The sequence below is a fragment of the Silurus aristotelis genome, assembly GCF_946808225.1.
Source record: "Silurus aristotelis genome assembly, chromosome: 11".
In the NCBI taxonomy this organism is placed as follows: Eukaryota; Metazoa; Chordata; class Actinopteri; order Siluriformes; family Siluridae; genus Silurus; species Silurus aristotelis.
In genome coordinates this window covers 25,636,469-25,654,137 of record NC_139584.1, presented here as the reverse complement: position 1 = coordinate 25,654,137, position 17,669 = coordinate 25,636,469, and the positions used below count along the sequence as shown (strand labels likewise).

General features: G+C 38.9%; 2 protein-coding genes across 3 annotated transcripts in view; one reads left to right on the top strand and one right to left on the bottom strand.

The window, feature by feature from the left end:
• The window catches only part of adamts13 (ADAM metallopeptidase with thrombospondin type 1 motif, 13), a 63,450-nt gene extending 60,348 nt beyond the window's left edge, over positions 1–3,102 (top strand). Inside the window, exons 29-33 of the mRNA XM_083554006.1 lie at positions 638–974; positions 1,238–1,384; positions 1,470–1,649; positions 1,772–1,953; positions 2,609–3,102. Of these exons, the coding sequence (XP_083410132.1) occupies positions 638–974; positions 1,238–1,384; positions 1,470–1,649; positions 1,772–1,953; positions 2,609–2,782 (1,020 nt within the window). The 3' untranslated portion in view covers positions 2,783–3,102. The remainder of the gene's footprint in view (positions 1–637; positions 975–1,237; positions 1,385–1,469; positions 1,650–1,771; positions 1,954–2,608) is intronic.
• LOC310733101 (carnitine O-acetyltransferase) lies at positions 2,933–17,547 on the bottom strand. 2 transcript variants are annotated; one of them, XM_083554033.1, is made up of 14 exons: positions 17,032–17,547; positions 14,043–14,312; positions 13,697–13,815; positions 8,425–8,478; positions 8,171–8,336; positions 7,912–8,086; positions 7,629–7,807; positions 7,308–7,408; positions 6,266–6,385; positions 6,002–6,124; positions 5,670–5,805; positions 4,348–4,410; positions 4,120–4,257; positions 2,933–3,738 (listed from the first exon to the last, which is right to left on the bottom strand). In XM_083554033.1, exons 1-14 carry the CDS (start codon positions 17,056–17,058, stop codon positions 3,529–3,531), a joined length of 1,881 nt encoding a protein of 626 aa, XP_083410159.1. In that variant the 5' UTR covers positions 17,059–17,547; the 3' UTR covers positions 2,933–3,528. The 2 variants fall into 2 exon arrangements, with proteins under 2 accessions (XP_083410159.1, XP_083410158.1); XM_083554032.1 differs by lacking the exon at positions 17,032–17,547 and adding an exon at positions 16,435–16,564.
• Between the last annotated feature and the right edge of the window lie 122 nt (positions 17,548–17,669).

The following is a 17,669-nucleotide window of genomic DNA, read 5'->3' as shown; positions in this document are numbered from 1 at the left end:
CTCGTCTTCAGATACAGTCACCGGAGGAGTAAGAAATATTCTCAGAGCAGTCCACAAATTTGGATACATCTCTGAGAGCTCCCTGTCATGTATACATAGCTGAGGATTGTGGGATTGTGCCCCATCTGGGGCAACTTATTTAGAGGGAGTGGTAGGTCAATGGTAAGGCACTGGGTTACCGATGGGAAGGTCAGAGGTTCATGTCCTATTAAGCTGCACTGGAGATTCCCATTACTAAACTCAGCTCAGGACCTGTTCAGTAGAATCACAGAAAACCTTTGTGACATGACTTTAATTAAAGGTCACCAAATCAATAAGTGCAAGTTTAACTACAATTCAACCCCAGCCTTTACTATGCTGTGATGAAACTGCGTACACACCTTTATCTTTTGCAAATTTCTCCTCTATTTCTTTAATCTTTTTTCTAAATTGGGCTTCTTGAGGGTTTAGAGCTTTTTTGTCATCCATAATTTTTATTTTGATTCAGGGCTCTTAACTGATGTGACGTCACTTACAGGTCTTAAGGTATTAATATCACAATATGGGTGAAAAAGGATTAACACTGCATTTACTGAAGTTCTCTTGTTGTAGGTCTCAAAACCTTAAACTGTTCCTTCCCCCGTCTCTCTATCTGTAGTGTTCAGTCTCTTGTGGTTATGGGATCCAGTCTCGGAAGGTCTCATGCCTTGGACCATCCAGCCCTCTACCAATCACTCCCATCCTCTGTGTCCACCTTCCCAAACCAATCACTATCCAGGCCTGCTACAATGCCAACTGCTCCACCATAGGCCCAAGCATTATTCCTACCAAGGAACCAGAGGCCTGGAGCAAGAAGAGTGAACTGAAAGTCTTGCATGAGGAGAACAGGACCACATATGCACCTACTGGAGAAACTGAGAAATTCGCAGAAGTTGTACCTACAGTACCAACGCTGAGGAGCACCACAACAGTGTCGACACACCCTCCACAGAGCAGTTAGGTGGAAAGATGGGGGCACCAGAATTCTTTTGGTGGGAGGGGCATTGTAAATCTAGTATCGAAATTAGGAAGGAAGCACCATATGTTTTGCAGTGAAATTTGTCATTAGTATTGCATGAAGATCTAATAGTTAAGGTCCTACATGTAAATGTTCTACATATACAGTAATGTTGTCCTTGGTCTAATTGGTGGATGGACTATTAAATAGTTAAATGAACAATCAGTCAATAATTCTTGTTCTCCGGACATTTTGCTGCAGGTTTGTGTGGGCAGCTTTTTCTTCAGGAAAGAGGACTCATTGATCTACGGAATGTCAGTGAGAGGCGTTGTTTTCTCTCTATCGGCCGTCCCCTTGATGAGGTCATCCAAATCAAAATTGAGTACAGCTCTCTTAATTGTAGACACAGTAAGTGACCAGCTGAATCTGCTTTTTATAACACGCATGGCTGCAGCTTAAGAAGTCGAATTCTGTGTTTCGTGTGCATTTGTAGAGGAGAATCTTGCCCTTTATGAGAGAAAATCTCTAAGGCAAATCTGTGAAAAGATGACTGGAAAGACACTGACTTCAAGGTCTAATGTCTTGCTGGTGCGTCAAAGCCGTCACACCCCCGGAAACGGAGTGCTGTTTTCCTATCAGAGTAAAAACAATGTAAAGAAAAGCCATCATGAAGGTTAGTCAAACAAATACTTTGGCAAAAAATCAATACATTTCTGAGGCACAAACCAGGCAAAATTTAACTGATTTGTTTCATCAACTAAATCACTGACCACAAATTTCTACTTCAACCCTCAGATTGTAATGTTCAGCTGTTCTCTCCATCTGGTTTTATTGAGAACCCAGTTAGGAGTTCATCATCCTCATCCTCCAGCCTGCAGTCTTGTCGGGTGTTCATTAATGCTCCACCTGCACTAAGGATACAGATCAGAGCGCTGTCTGTATTCAATACAACTTCCTCAGACTCCACATATGTGATGGTAAAAAACAGTGCTAGTCTTTTTGCAGTTTTTAACTATATCCTGGGCTATAAGGGGCAGAGCTTGAAATAAATGTATATGTCAATTACAAACTGTGCACACAGTATCACTATACATTACTACATTACTAGTAAACCTAGGTAAACGTTTTCTAGCCTATTTTAAAATAGATTTCTAGCAAAACATGGCTAAAATAATTCAAACTAAGCACGTAAGGTCAAGGGTTAGGGCACTTGACGAATTATTTTAACCCTATAATTTTATTATATTTTTAATATATACAACATCAAAACAATATATTTACTCTGAAAATTAATCTTGTTTGTTAGGAAATGTGCTAGCTACTATTAACATCACCTATAAAAATAACTAGAAAGCTTATCTTTCAAATAAATTAAGCACAATGCTGGCTAGTTTCTGAATGATGCGAACTATACAAATAAAAAAACAGCTTGTGCTAATCATTATGCAATCCAAAGAAGTGAAATGAAAAGCTTGTGGTGATGTGATTTATTTTTGTCCTTATCCTTAACCTGTCATTCAGCAAAATTAAAATTTGAGCAAGTGTTTACTATTTTTATGGTAATGGGATGTTACTATAAACAAGAATTTACTGTTAACGAAGAATGAATGTGATGATTTTTTTATCCCTCAGATCCGAGATGTTGATGCTGTCAGGACTGCAGTGTTTAAAGGCGCACAGCTTTTCCACTGGATTTCGACGGGAAGCAGGGCGGAAGTGGAATTCCACGGAGAATACCAGCAAATGAAGGGAACATTTCAAGCAGAGTATTCTTACATTAAGCCCGAGGAGGCTAAACTGATTTAGACTGTTAGCAGTTTATCCAGAAATATGTTTGCAGCACTTAGCAAACAAAAAGTTAGAAGGTAGCATAAAGACTAGCATGAGTATATTAGCATGCACTCATTCATGCTAATAATTTCATTATTTCAAAGTAATGTAGTCTGGAAAATCTGGTTACTTCTAAGAAACTGATCATACCGTTTGGTTTAATGATACATGTTCGCTTTTTACAGGGGAAGAATGTACACAATTCTTTTTCACAAGCTAGTACAACAAAAGGGTGTAGATCTTACAACTGTCCAAATGTATATTTATGCCAATAAATATGAAACTATAGCTACACACACCACAGTCATATAGCAAACTTGCTAAGTGCTTCAGTTGGGGAACAACAAACTCGGGTTTGATATAAACCATAGCAAACCTTTAGACAGATATCAGTAAACAGCAACATCATGTAAACAGCAAAACAAAAAATACTGTAGTATAATGAACACATTGCAACATTGTGGTGCCATGTTTTTTCCATCCACCAGCACCATAAAGCCGTAGTAATATAATATGGAACAAATGCCAACTTCATGGTTAGTTGAACAAAGAAATAAGGGCGAGAGAACAGTAATTTCCCGAACGTTCATGTTCTGCTTGAGGACATATGCAGGTATAGCAAATTTTCTTTACTTTTATCTCTTACTTCGCAACCTCACAAGTTTCCAATCTTGTCCACTTTGTGTGTTGCTTGTTGCTTTATCCACCCCAGTAAGCAGGCCTCACTTGCTTGGCGTCTGCTCCAGAAGAGCCTTCATGTCCAACAGTGCTTCCTCGAGGAACCGTGTTAATTTGCTGGCGTTTGTTTCTTCGCAACTGTTAAAGGCCGTCACCGCAAAGTTGATGTGGTCGGCCATTGGGTTGTAGCAGATACCATAGCCGTCTGGCACCATTGGTCCAATACACATAAAACAGTCCGTCTTCGAGCCGACCTAAAAAATAGAAAAGGGTGAGAGATGACTTTAGAGATTTTATCGGAAACATAAATATACACCGTGCAGTCACATATGCAGTCAAACCAGACTTACTGCTTATTTTTGCCAATAGCTGCACAAACAGAACCTACTTTACATAACATTATTAATAAGTTTCCATGAAATCTCCATATATTTGCTCCCAACCCAGTAAACAAAATACTGTATTAAAAATGGGCAAAATAATGCAAACTCAGTATTAGTCACATTAATGTTTTTCATTGAAGCTACATAACTGTGGCCAGACTTTTCCTAGCAATTTCTTTCAGAGCAGCACAACTTTGGGTTTCAGCCTAAAATAAAAAAGGAAAAGAAAAGAAAAGAAAAAGAATGGCATACTTGGCTGGTAAAGAGGTTGAAATGCATGGCCACAGCATAGGAAGTATCCATGAAGATTTCTGGCAAAGTCGTCAGGTCCTCAATGCTTTGCATCCTCAGCCCCAGCAGATGTCTGTCTATTGCCTGGCCGTGAATGGCCTATGCATTGACAGATTGCATTCCATAGATTTATGGTCACTTGTTTTCGATATATTTGCTGAAATTGTATGTCTGTTATAAGACTCCTACCATGCGTGTGTAATCCCGATGGGTGTTGATGGCCTTCTTCAGCAGGGCCATTTTCTCTTCATTCTGCCGAGAAGTTACACATCATTGTCAAGGAATAATTGCACATTTTATTATAATGTAGCTGGTTAATGCAAAGGATCTTCACAAACTCACATCAAGGTGATAAGACAAATGTATTTATTTTATAGTTCATTACAGTTTATACACCACAGTGCTGTTGAATTCTAGATTCTCGTTGGTCAGAAAGTGTTGAAATGTATATAACTGCAGCACTGACAGTCAGATTTTGTTTATAGAATTAAAGCTTAGACAGGAACTTTTATGGAGGACACTCTACATACAGTGAGTATCCAGTGTTAATGGTTTGTGAAGGTGAATAAATAAAAACGGATAAAGAACTAAATAAAGAATGAATTCAGCCACTTTAGGAAAATCATCAACTTTGAACGGAAAGATGACTTCATATCACAACACCCAATCACCGATTATTCTCCTACAACATTGTGTCCTTTCGATTTTGTTACCTAGTTGCCGTTATTGTGAAAAGCAGAACAAAAAGGTGAGATTTTGCATTAAAGAACTTCAATAATTTGTCCAAGCAACAGAACATCTACACTTAATGAACCAAAGTATTGGGACGCCAGACTTATATGTGTTTTTTTCTGTTATCAAAAGGTTTGTGGCACACAATTTTATAGAATTCGGTAGCATGAAATTTTCCCTTCACTTAAGCACAAAGCCAGCTCAATGAAGATATGGTTTATAGGGGTTGGAAGCTCTGATCTCAACCCTACAGAACACCTTTGGGATAAATTGGAATGCTGACTGCACCCCAGGCCTCATCACCTCACCTACATCAGTACCTGACTTTATTAACGCCCTTGTGGCTGATGAACACAAATCTCCACAAGCACACTCCAAAATCTAGTGGAACTAGATCTTCCCAGAATAGTGGAGGTCATTATAATTACAAATGGAGACTATATGCGAAATTGGATGTTCAAAAAGCACATATTATGCTGAGGTGTCCACAAACGTTTATCCATATAGTGTAAATAGTTATCCCATTACACATTTAGATAAAAGACCCATACAATCCAGATGGATATAGATATTTGTTTTACAGTTTAGTTAAGTATTGTAGATCAGTTTTAGAATACAAATGAGCATATTGCTTGGCAAAAATGTTCCAGAAATTGTGGTGCTCAAAATCCTTTGACTAGAAATACATTAAAACGCGCTAGAAATACTTTGGTGCGATTTAGAATTTATGTAAGGCATGTTATTTCGCAAGCACAAGAATCCTGCATAATTTGCCTGACCTGTTTGGACTCGTCATCCATGGCTTGTACAAATTTAAGCGAGTCGGTGGAGGTGGTGCGGATTGCCTCCGTCCTGCCCAGTTTAAACATGCGTAAGGAGGCGCTCTCATATGTAGCGCAGCAAACACTGTAGATCCTAAAACAGCAACAAGCCAAGAAGGATTGAATACAACATACAGAAAGACCACTAGAAGACATGTTGCCTGGGTTATGAGGATCATTTCAAAGAGGTAACTTTGTCATGCAGACAAATGTCGCAAATGTCCATGAAAGATCTGATAAATATTTCATGACAATTGCTGCTAGTCTGAGCAGGTGCTATCCTGACACACCTGTAATATGCCAGCTGGAAAGCCATTTGGATGAAGGCGTCCGGGCCCATTTTACATGTCTTGAGGTATTTTCTCCCATAGTGAGAGAAGTTTAGAACTCGCACGTCCAGGTCATGCACCATTCTGCAAAACAGAAGGACTCCGATTACAACGCATTAATCATTTATTGGGAAATGAATGGCGTGCCTCTAAGCTGCATCGGTAGCTTTTTATTCAGACCTTAATCCCAAGCACAAAGGAACGTCATGACAAAAAAGCGCTCACATGTTCATGTTCTGCTTGGCTTTCTCAATGTCCTTTTTGATTTCTGGTGTGATGTTAAAGCGCAGCTTCTGCGGCATAGGGAGCGGAATCATGGGAGTTCGCACCATCTCGGTTTTCTTCCTGTCACAAACAAGACGTGAAATACAATGTTTTGACGATTGTGAAAGAAATTATACAATATCAATATTAATATCAATATCAGTCGAGGTTTCTTGGTTTCCAGCATTTATTTTCTTTTATTTGCCTTTAATCCAATTAAATATTATTTAGTTATCCATTTGATTAAACTCAAGTTTGATTAAGTAATTAGTACAAATACCCCATAAAACCTTAAGGATCTACCACAGACAGCTGTAAAACGTCACTCATAAACATGACCACCACGTCAAATAACACAAGCCATTTTGAATGATCACATATTGAGCTGCCATTATAATGTTACAGGGTTTCAACAGAACAGAAGTGTTTATGAGTGACAGTAAATCACGCTGTGCCCTATATAAACCAGACGTGGCACGTTCTGACTAAAAATATTTTGGTGTGTTAGTTCAAGCGCAAGACAAAATGCAAATGTTGGCCACCACACATGATTAATTTTTTTTTTTATACATTATAGTCAATTATCTTGTCATAACAGCACGTCCTTAACTTCTTTTACTCCTTTTATACTGCACTAATTTACCACCAATGACAATTCATTCATGAATTTGTCCTTTTTTTACTTTTCATTTATTGTTGTGGAAAGTCCATGAAACAAGTTCATTCCTGTCCAGTTTTTATTTCAGCAACATTTTAATGTTTACATTTATGACACCCTTATCCACAGTGATTTACAACTGAGCAGTTGAGGGTTAAGGGCCTTTGATCAAAGGCACCCAATGGCAGATTGGTGGTGCTGGAATTTGACTCAAGATCAGAAGTTCAACATTTTAACCACTGAGCTACGACTTCCCCAATGAAGACACCAAAGACACTGAATACCTCCATACAGAAATCTTCAGATCTGAGAATCTAAGTGCACCACAGTATGATATTTTCTTACATATACTCCACCACATGGTCCACTAGGAAGACAATGGGAGGTCCTTCAGCAGGAGCATGCTCGTAAGTCAGTCCGCACGATCCATCCTCGCCCACTATAAACTGTACAAACGAGACACACAACACCGTAAACATACAGCTGAGTTCCCAGAGCAGCGAGTGTATACACAGGAATACTGTCAGAACATTTTTAAAAAGTGGTTGATGAATTGGGTTCTTTTAAATCAGATTATCATAACTCGGAATATTTTGCACATGTAAACGCACTTGCATAGAGGACTATGATATTTGTGTGTCTGTGTGTGTAAACTCCATAACAAACCTGTAGTGTTTTATCAAACCAGCGATTTCCACTATTCCAACGACTTCCTCCTCCATGCAGCATCTGTGCAGACACTTTGCTGTAGTAGATCTCATCTGACACGCGAGGCATCGGGGCGTCCAGGCACACTAAGAAGATGCTCTTCTGGATCGCCCGAACTGACTCTTTATTCGTTTTGTCTGCAGAACAAACGCCACAATTTGATTTGTTGTAAAATCACATGCTGCACGTGTACACAGTGAATCGAGCTAAGCTAGCTGTGCAGTTTATATGTATAGATTACCTTTGATGAGGTTGTTGTAGGCTTTGCCCCAGGTATTGCGTTGGTTCGAGGTGAGAATGCCAATCGGCTCTTTATTGGTCTGCAGAGAAGAATTCCAGATCTTCTCCAACTGCATGTAGAGCTGATCCACCGTCAGCGGCGTGCCGTCGCTATTGTATACGTCCAGAAAAAAAAACTTGAAAAGAAGAGAGCGAGTGCAAGTGAGAAATATTTACACAATATTTTAGGTTGGAGTCTAGGCATTGGTGTGGCAAGTTACCTGAAAATTGTGAACCACCGTGATGTGAGTTGGTGGCTTCTTTCCAATGGCATGGTTCACCACAGTGTCTTTCTTCGGGCCTGGGATCCGGCATGACGACAGCACTTGGTAATACTGGTCCATGCACAACGGCTTTCCTCCCAAATACTCAACGGGTAGTGTTTCACTGCAACGAAGGATATGCAAATTGAAGACCAGCAATCCAAAGAATTATAGCGTAATCAGTTCCTCTGGGTCTCAAAGTTTCGACTCACTTATCAATCATTCCTTTGAAGTCCAAAACTCCAGCGATCAGTTTGGCAGCAAACCTACATTGGAAGAATAGACTTGATTGTGTGTATTGAATCATATATTACTATTGGTGCAATGGACCGATTCGTCGTATGGATCACGATTTACAGTTCGGCAGGCATGTAAACCACGGATTAATCTTAATTTTTTATTGGTCGCAAAATGAAAGCCAGTTATCTTCTGATTTAGCTTTTTAAGTAATTCCGTAACTACACAAAACAGTCATGTGTTCCCGTGAACAGGACGGGTTAATCAGTCAACAACAATGAGTTGCGGAGGAGCAGAAGAACTCGAAAAGCCTCTCGCATCATTCAAATCACATGTACGAGAGCATTTGTTTTCTGTAAGGTTTCTTGTAATAAATGGAAAGCAAATAAAATTTGTCTCCTCCTGTTTATTTGCTGATCCGAAAATAAGCCGATCTGTGACTCAAAAAACGTAATGTGATCCGAACCGTGAGTTTTCTGATCCGCTGCACCACTATAAAATCTGGTGAACACTGTAATGAAGATCTAACAGTAGTCCAAAATTGACAATAAAATGATCATATAAATCTCTGTTTTGTGTTGGTTTTAATCATCCAAGAATAGCCTTCATTCTCATTATTCAACAGCTTCCAAAAATAGCACTTGATCCAGCACAAATTCAAGTGTGTCAGACACACTTTGGATTAAAGAGTTCATGAAAATGTAATTATGAAGAGGCCTGGGATGTACTCAGGTTTCCAATTCATTCATATGGTTGAGGTCAGAACTCTATAGCAGGCCACTCAAGACCTTACACTACAAACCCGTGTAAACCATATCAACTTGGAGCTGGATTGGTGAACATGGCGATTGTCATTCTGGAACAGGTTTCGGTCTCCTAGTTCAAGTAAAGGAAAAAAATGTGATGTTTCTAGAGTTGTACGCTTTTCACTTTGCGGGAACAGTTTGGAGGGAAACCACATATGGCTGGAAAAATCAGGTGTACCTGACATTTAGCCATATTAAATAAATCCTTATTTCAAAATTGGAATTCACAAAGGTACAAGAAAGAAAAGGCAAAAACAAAATAATTATTTGCTCGAGATACATGTGGGGAGGTTAGGAGGTTAGCTGCAGGATGATCAACACCAAGGAAATTAGAAAACAGAGACATTTATTGGGCAACAATATATAAAGGAGAGAATGAGACACAGGTGGCCACAATAACACAATTAACAGACAGATGGACCAACAACATGAGGAATAACAAGGACCTCTAGTGGCAAACACAGAAAACCCTACATACTGTATAAATATATTAGTCTGCCCTAAAATCGTATTTGGCTAATATGCTAATAGTAGAATTGATACAAATCAACTCAAAAACTAAACAAATGTCTTTTACTGTACTGTTGCTCAACACAGCGTTTAAATTTGTGCTCTGTGTCACTGTTGCTCTAAGCTGCACGTAAAACTCATGTGCGCAACAACACAACCCAAGGGACAAATCACATGATGAGTGAATAAATGTAGAGGTGAGTCTAAACAGGGAGCATGACTGAAGTGTAAGTCCACTGGATTTGTCCATACACTGTTAGTGTTTAACCGCGGTGTTCAAAGTGAGTATGGGCAGAAAAGTGTGCTAAAGATAGCAGCAGGAAAAGGAGCCGTCTGTGTAAAGGTCAGTGTGCAATTCAACACTGCAGATATCAATAACATGCGGCAGTATAAATCCTCTCAACTTGTGCGCAGCATTGTGTTGCGCAATATATATTGTTCGGTTGTTGGTTTAATGTGTGGACGCAATTCAAAAATGCCAAAATCTCTCGGTTCTAGATGATGTTTTAAACGCTTTTTTAAAAATGTTGTTTTAATTCATTTTCAAATTGTAGTTTATTGTAATGGGCCATATTCAAATTTCATTAGATTATTCTGATCTATATTTCTGTTACATTCAATTATATTCCACTGTAATCTAAAATTATTATTATATGATTTTATTATTATTATTAATATTATTATTATTATTATAGTAGTCTGATATTGTGGTTTGTGGTGAGAGTAGGGAGCAGGTTGAGAAAAGCCTGGAGAGGTAGAAGTACCATGAAAGGGATTGAAAGTCAGTAGGAGTAAGACAGAGTACATGTGTGTGAATGAGAGGGAGGGCAGTGAAGGGGTGCGGTTGCAGGGAGTCAAGGTGTTAAAGTTGGATGAGGTTAGGCACCTGGGGGTCAACAAAGCAAATTAATGGAGAGTGTGTTAGAGAAGTGAAGAAAAGAGTGCAGGCAGGGTGGAGTGGGTGGAGAAGAGTGATAGCAGGAGTGATTTGTGATAGAAGAGTATCTGTGAGAGTGAAAGTGAAAGTTTATAGGACTGTGTTGAGACCTGCGATGTTGTATGGATTAGAGACAGTAGCATTGAGTAAAAGACAGGAGGTGGAGCTGGAGGTAGCAGAGCTGAAGATGTTGAGGTTTTCGTTGGGAGTGACGACGATGGACAGGATTAGACATGAGTTTATTAGAGGGACAGCGCATGTAGGACGTTTTTGAAGACAAAGTTAGATAGGCACGATTGAGATGGTTTGGACATGTGCAGAGGAGGGACATGGGGTAAATCAGTAGGAGAATGCTGAGGATGGAGCCACCAGGAAGGAGGAGAAGAGGAAGGCCAAGGAGGAGGTTTATGGATGTGGTGAGGAAAGACATGCAGGTGGTTGGTTTGAAAGAGGCAGATGTAGAGGACAGGAGATGTAAAAGGATGATCCGCTGTGGCGACCCCTAATGGGAACAGCCGAAAGAAGATTATAAAAGTATTCTATTATACATTCAAAATCCATTCTACATTTGTTTACTTACATCGATTCCTCTCTTTTTAAGTCTATTCAGTTCTATTGTAATCAAACTGCTTTAATTTAATTATACTTAATTATATATTCTCTCTCTCTCTCTCTCTCTCTCTATTATATATTATATATATATATATATATATATATATATATATATATATATTATATATATATATATATATATATATATATATATATATATATATATATATATATATATATATATATATATACAGTGAGGAAAATAAGTATTTGAACACCCTGCTATTTTGCAAGTTCTCCCACTTAGAAATCATGGAGGGGTCTGAAATTGTCATCGTAGGTGCATGTCCACTGTGAGAGACATAATCTAAAAAAAAAAATCCAGAAATCACAATGTATGATTTTTTAACTATTTATTTGTATGATACAGCTGCAAATAAGTATTTGAACACCTGAGAAAGTCAATGTTAATATTTGGTAGGGTACCCTTTGTTTGCAATTACAGAGGTCAAACGTTTCCTGTAGTTTTTCACCAGGTTTGCACACACTGCAGGAGGGATTTTGGCCCACTCCTCCACACAGATCTTTTCCAGATCAGTCAGGTTTCTGGCCTGACGCTGAGAAACACGGAGTTTGAACTCCCTCCAAAGATTCTCTATTGGGTTTAGGTCTGGAGACTGGCTAGGCCACACCAGAACCTTGATATGCTTCTTACAAAGCCACTCCTTGGTTATCCTGGCTGTGTGCTTCGGGTCATTGTCATGTTGGAAGACCCAGCCTCGACCCATCTTTAATGCTCTAACTGAGGGAAGGAGGTTGTTCCCCAAAATCTCGCAATACATGGCCCCGGTCATCCTCTCCTTAATACAGTGCAGTCGCCCTGTCCCATGTGCAGAAAAACACCCCCAAAGCATGATGCTACCACCCCCATGCTTCACAGTAGGGATGTTGTTCTTGGGATGGTACTCATCATTCTTCTTCCTCCAAACACGTTTAGTGGAATTATGACCCAAAAGTTTTATTTTGGTCTCAGCTGACCACATGACTTTCTCCCATGACTCCTCTGGATCATCCAAATGGTCATTGGCAAACTTAAGACGTGCCTGTACATGTGCTGGTTTAAGCAGGGGAACCTTCCTTGCCATGCATGATTTCAAACCATGACGTCTTAGTGTATTACCAACAGTAACCTTGGAAACTGTGGTCCCAGCTCTTTTCAGGTCATTGACCAGCTCCTCCCGTGTAGTTTTGGGCTAATTTCTTACCTTCCTTAGGATCATTGAGACCCCACGATGTGAGATCTTGCATGGAGCCCCAGTCCGAGGGAGATTGACAGTCATGTTTAGCTTCTTCCATTTTCTAATGATTGCTCCAACAGGTGACCTTTTTTCACCAAGCTGCTTGGCAATTACCCCATAGCCCTTTCCAGCCTTGTGGAGGTGTACAATTTTGTCTCTAGTGTCTTTGGACAGCTCTTTGGTCTTGGCCATGTTAGTAGTTGGATTCTTACTGATTGTATGGGGTGGACAGGTGTCTTTATGCAGCTAACGACCTCAAACAGGTGCATCTAATTTAGGATAATAAATGTAGTGGAGGTGGACATTTTAAAGGCAGACTAACAGGTCTTTGAGGGTCAGAATTCTAGCTGATAGACAGGTGTTCAAATACTTATTTGCAGCTGTATCATACAAATAAATAGTTTAAAAATCATATATAGTGATTTCTGGATTTATTTTTTTAGATTATGTCTCTCACAGTGGACATGCACCTACGATGACATTTTCAGACCCCTCCATGGTTTCTAAGTGGGAGAACTTGCAAATTAGCAGGGTGTTCAAATACTTATTTTCCTCACTGTATATATATATATATATATATATATATATATATATATATATATATATATATATATATATATATAAATATTCTGTTTTATTCTGTGGTAATCTATAGATATTTTAATTCAAAACAAATTCTATTATAATCCAACTCAAGTTCTACTACGCTGTAATCTGCTCGCAGTTATTCAATGATATCACCGTATTCTTTTTTACATTAATTTCTAGCATGCTACTTTTTATTATCCTCTATTCCTCTCTTTCAAATTCCTCTCACTTAAATTCTGAATAAATCGATTGAATCGGATTACACTCTGTTGAAATTCTCCTTTACTTCTACTTCATTGTTTTGTAATCCAGCATGTGTAATTCAATGATCATTTTGAATCCTTTTTTCTATTTTAGCTCCTAATATAAACCTGCAGTTTCTTAATAAAAAAAAGAAAGGGCTTTGTGTTTGTTTGTTTTTTAGGTTCTAAAATTAGATGAGAGAAACAACATTCGTATTCAACAGACCACAAAGTGCAAAATATATTGTTTTTAATGTTCTTAATAATAAAGTCTGAAATAATTGTGAATATAGTGCTGGGATCAAATACAGTACCTCATCTGTCCCTGGCAATCCTGGAAATGCATCTGAGGCAAAACCATGCCTGGGCTGGTGTACACTGCGATTGGCATTCGAGAGTCTAGGTAGGCTGACTGCATCCACCAATCAGAGAGCTGCATCACACAAGTGTACACAATACATCTGGATTAAATAATCATTTCAATTTCAAATCAATTCATTTGGTTGCAGCATAATTTAGGGTATAATTTCTCAGATTTGGATTTCACCAGGCAAGGATTACGAACTTTCAATAGCTTTTGAAAAAAGAAATTGGCTGAAAACAGTCGATCCAGTGGCGATCCTGGCAACCCTGAGACTCCCAGCAACTTTTATTACGTACCCAGTTCTCAGTTTTGCGTGCCCGTCTCTCCAGTCCTTTCTGCAGCCTTTCCCCAACGCCACCAGAGGACAGGAACTCGGCCATGAGCTTGCGCGTGTGGTTTATCTCCTCCTCAGATACGAGCGGCTCGAGTGCAGCCAGATAACGTTCGCACGTCTGTCTGAGAGGTGGCACTGGAAGCTTGGGCAGACCATCCTGATGTGCCAGAGATTGTTCACGGATTTGGACAACAATCACAGGCCTTGCCAAGCGTGTAGGCACTGCCCTCGCCTGTGACCAATAACAAAAAACTCACACTACATATTCATTACTTTTAACTGCAGTCATGTACAGTGAGGAATTTAGAAAATAGTCTATTTCCTGGGAATTAATCGTAATATCAGATATAAGATTACGATTACGAAGGGCTGCAGTTTTTATTTACAGCTACTTTTATTATTTGTATATAATAACGTTTAACATCCCTAAATCTGTTTCTGTCTTCATTTACATTCCAACAGATTCCAACAACTGTTCCCTCACCAGCTTGTAATTAATAAGTCAAAAGTGTGTACACATTAACATATTGAAAATTCTAAGAAATCCAAGTCTATTGTCCTAAAAATGACTTACTGTTCTACAGCACTAACAGTGAAAACTCCTCCCGAAAATGCAAATACATCTTTTTAAAAACATTTACGTTTATGGCACAACGAAGTCTTGATCAATAAATACATTCTAATGCGGGTCTACTAGGACACGGACTAAGAATACCAGCAGTCGAAAACTCTGAGTCAGTCAGTGTCAATCTACTGCCCAAACTCCTGTTTCTGAAAATTAATCACCTCCTGACTAATTAAAAATTGAGAAACTAAATCCTTAGCATGTGTATTAACTGATCCCTTATTTTAATAATAACCAAAATAAGGTAAATAATAATCTTTACATTAACCAATACACAGTATATTCCATCAATAACCCTTTTACATGCATGTTTACCCTCATCCTCTCAACCATCAGAGCACTACATTTTCCACAATCCTCATTCCACTGACACTCCATCACACGACCCAGTCATGGTGAAAAGGCCCCGATTCTGATCATTCGCATTTGCGGGTCATTAAGTACCCCCCCCCCCCCTCGTACCATGCCGTGTTGTTCCCATGCCTTATCGGTTCTGCTTTGGTTTTGACGTTGCTCTGGTTTGAAACTTTGCTCTTTGGAATAGTCCTGTTTTGGTCTGTTTGCGTACTGCCTGACTCTTTCATTTGACCATTCTAAAAATATATATTAAGATGTTTATTTATTTGTTTATGCTCAGGATCACCTGTTCCACAACTCCAACTGACTGTATTAGACTGTAGAAAGGACATCACTCATAATCACAACCTTCAGTGCATGATATTTCTCACTGTGTTTGTATTTTTTTTAATGATTTATAAGTTTATGAGTTTCTTCCTCATACCATCTAAGGGAGTTTTACTTGCGACAGTCGCCCCAGGCTTGCACATCAGGGATAAATACACATAGATAACTTATTTACATTTTTATACGATAATTCTTGCATTCTGTAAAGCTGCTTTAAGACAATGTCCATTGTGAAAAGTGCTATAGAACTAAACTTGAACTTGATTTATGGAACGAGTCTAAGCGGTTTGTTACTTGGGGGCGGAGCCTATTTCAGGGGAGGGAAGGTGTCAACAGATGCCAAAACAAGGAGCAAAGAGAAAACAAATAGGATATCTTAGAAATTATGTCAGTTATCAAAATGTATTTACTGATAGAGACTTTAACATACCTATTTAGGGATAAGGGCATCCGTCAAATATTAGAAATGTAAATCCAAATGTTTACTAAGTTTCTCAGTTATTCTACCCTATTAAACGTAATTTGAAACAAAAAAAGGTTGTTCGGTACCGCCGTCACGTCTAGCCCTTCTCGTTCCATTCCTTTGTATGCCTGAAACTCATTTCTAACCCACTTTAAAAAAAAAGGAAGAAGAAAGCAATTGAAGGAACCCTTCAGATGTCACACTACAGAGAATTTCGAAAGAATTACGCAGAAGACACAAAAATGGACGGACAGAAAGACGGCAAAAATCCTAAACAAACCAAAAACCCTGAGTTCCTGATGATGATAGTATCATTTTATATGACAAACAAATGAAAGAATGCTTAAAAAAAAGTTTAGACATTTGACATTGCTGTAAGCTTGACCCCGTCTGCAACATCTAATCAGTTCATCTGCTTGCCACCGATGATTCTATATAAATCCTATAAACATTCAAGCCCATATTCTCTCTGAAGGACGACCAGACAGGCGGATGGACAGACGACCTGACAAAATGATGCCGGTAGTGATGGAGGCACAACAACGATTTGTTTAATCACAAACAAACGAATTTGCTTCGTACCAGGGTTTGTCGTGCCACACGATGAACAACAAGAACTTCTGCGCTCATTCTCGAGCTCAAAGGGATCGAGTGGATATAAAATCCTACTGCATTTGCAGTAAAACTACTAACATGACCGACCCCATACACAATGTTAATGACTTTTGAGAGTTGAAACAGGTGGCGTTGAGAAGCATATTCCTGATGGGGGCGGGGCTTATTTCAGGGCCGGAAAGATGTAAAACACAAACCAAAAATTTGCAATAAAGAGAAATCTATTGCATAGAAATACAATGTCTTAGACCGCGTGTTATTTCGAATATCATTATTATTATTGAGCTGGAAATAATCATGATGAAATTATGTTTAGAATTATAATATAATTGACAGATTGCCCCTTTAAATGTTCACCTCCAGTGTAAAAACAAACCTACATTTGCAACTGTAAAATTGAGCTTCTTATCGTTATGATCATCTTATAAGTGGTAATCTCGTGGATCTCATCGACAGATCATCTCAGACACTATGTTGATGGTTGCAGTGCAATGCTTTATATACAGATTGCAGGTCATTGTTGTTGTTGTTGTTGTGTCAGTGTAGATTATCATGGGGACTCACCGCAGCTCTCGCCAGGACACTCAGCATGATTTGAGCTCCAACACTCCCTCCAGGTTCACCGGCCACGACAAAGTCTCCGTGACATTCTGATCTCCAAGGACAAAACTCAAACTTGTTGTCAAACTTCTCCAACGTTTCCGCCCTCCAGAGACCATAAGAGCTACAGATCCCAGAATTTCCAGGGTTGCCAGATTTTTAGTAAACGCCTCCTTAACTTTCTGCCCCCTTTTGATTAAATTCCTTATTGCAAATGTGCAATCTGGCAACCCTCTTGCGGTATATTCTACAGATGTTGCCTGTATAATAACATGAAACAGACAGTCTTCATCCTATACGTCTGTTCTATTGTAATTCGGTTAAATAAGAAAATGTATAATAATACTTGCGGTTATAATAACATTACACGCATAAAAAGACAGGATCATGGATGTAAATCCAAATCCAAGCACCCGGGGCTGCTTCCATTCCATGGACACTATATAAGGCAGGGAGGTGCAAAAACAACGCAACACCACCACCTAGTGGCAGATCGGAATTGTTTTTTTTCCCCCTGTATTGTAAGATATAAATATTGGCCATGCCTAAATTGAGGATACAATTTTGATTATACTAAATGTTATTGTCAATGAAATGCAGTT

Coding starts and splice junctions, on each gene's coding strand:
- LOC310733101 (XM_083554032.1), bottom strand. CDS start 16,482: ATGAGCGCAGAAGTTCTTGTTGTTCATCGTGTGGCACGACAAACCCTG. Junction 8,479..13,696: donor GATTGCCAGGGACAGATGAG/GTACTGTATTTG, acceptor CTTCCAATGTAG/GTTTGCTGCCAAACTGATCG. Junction 7,808..7,911: donor CTACAACAACCTCATCAAAG/GTAATCTATACA, acceptor TTTGTTCTGCAG/ACAAAACGAATAAAGAGTCA.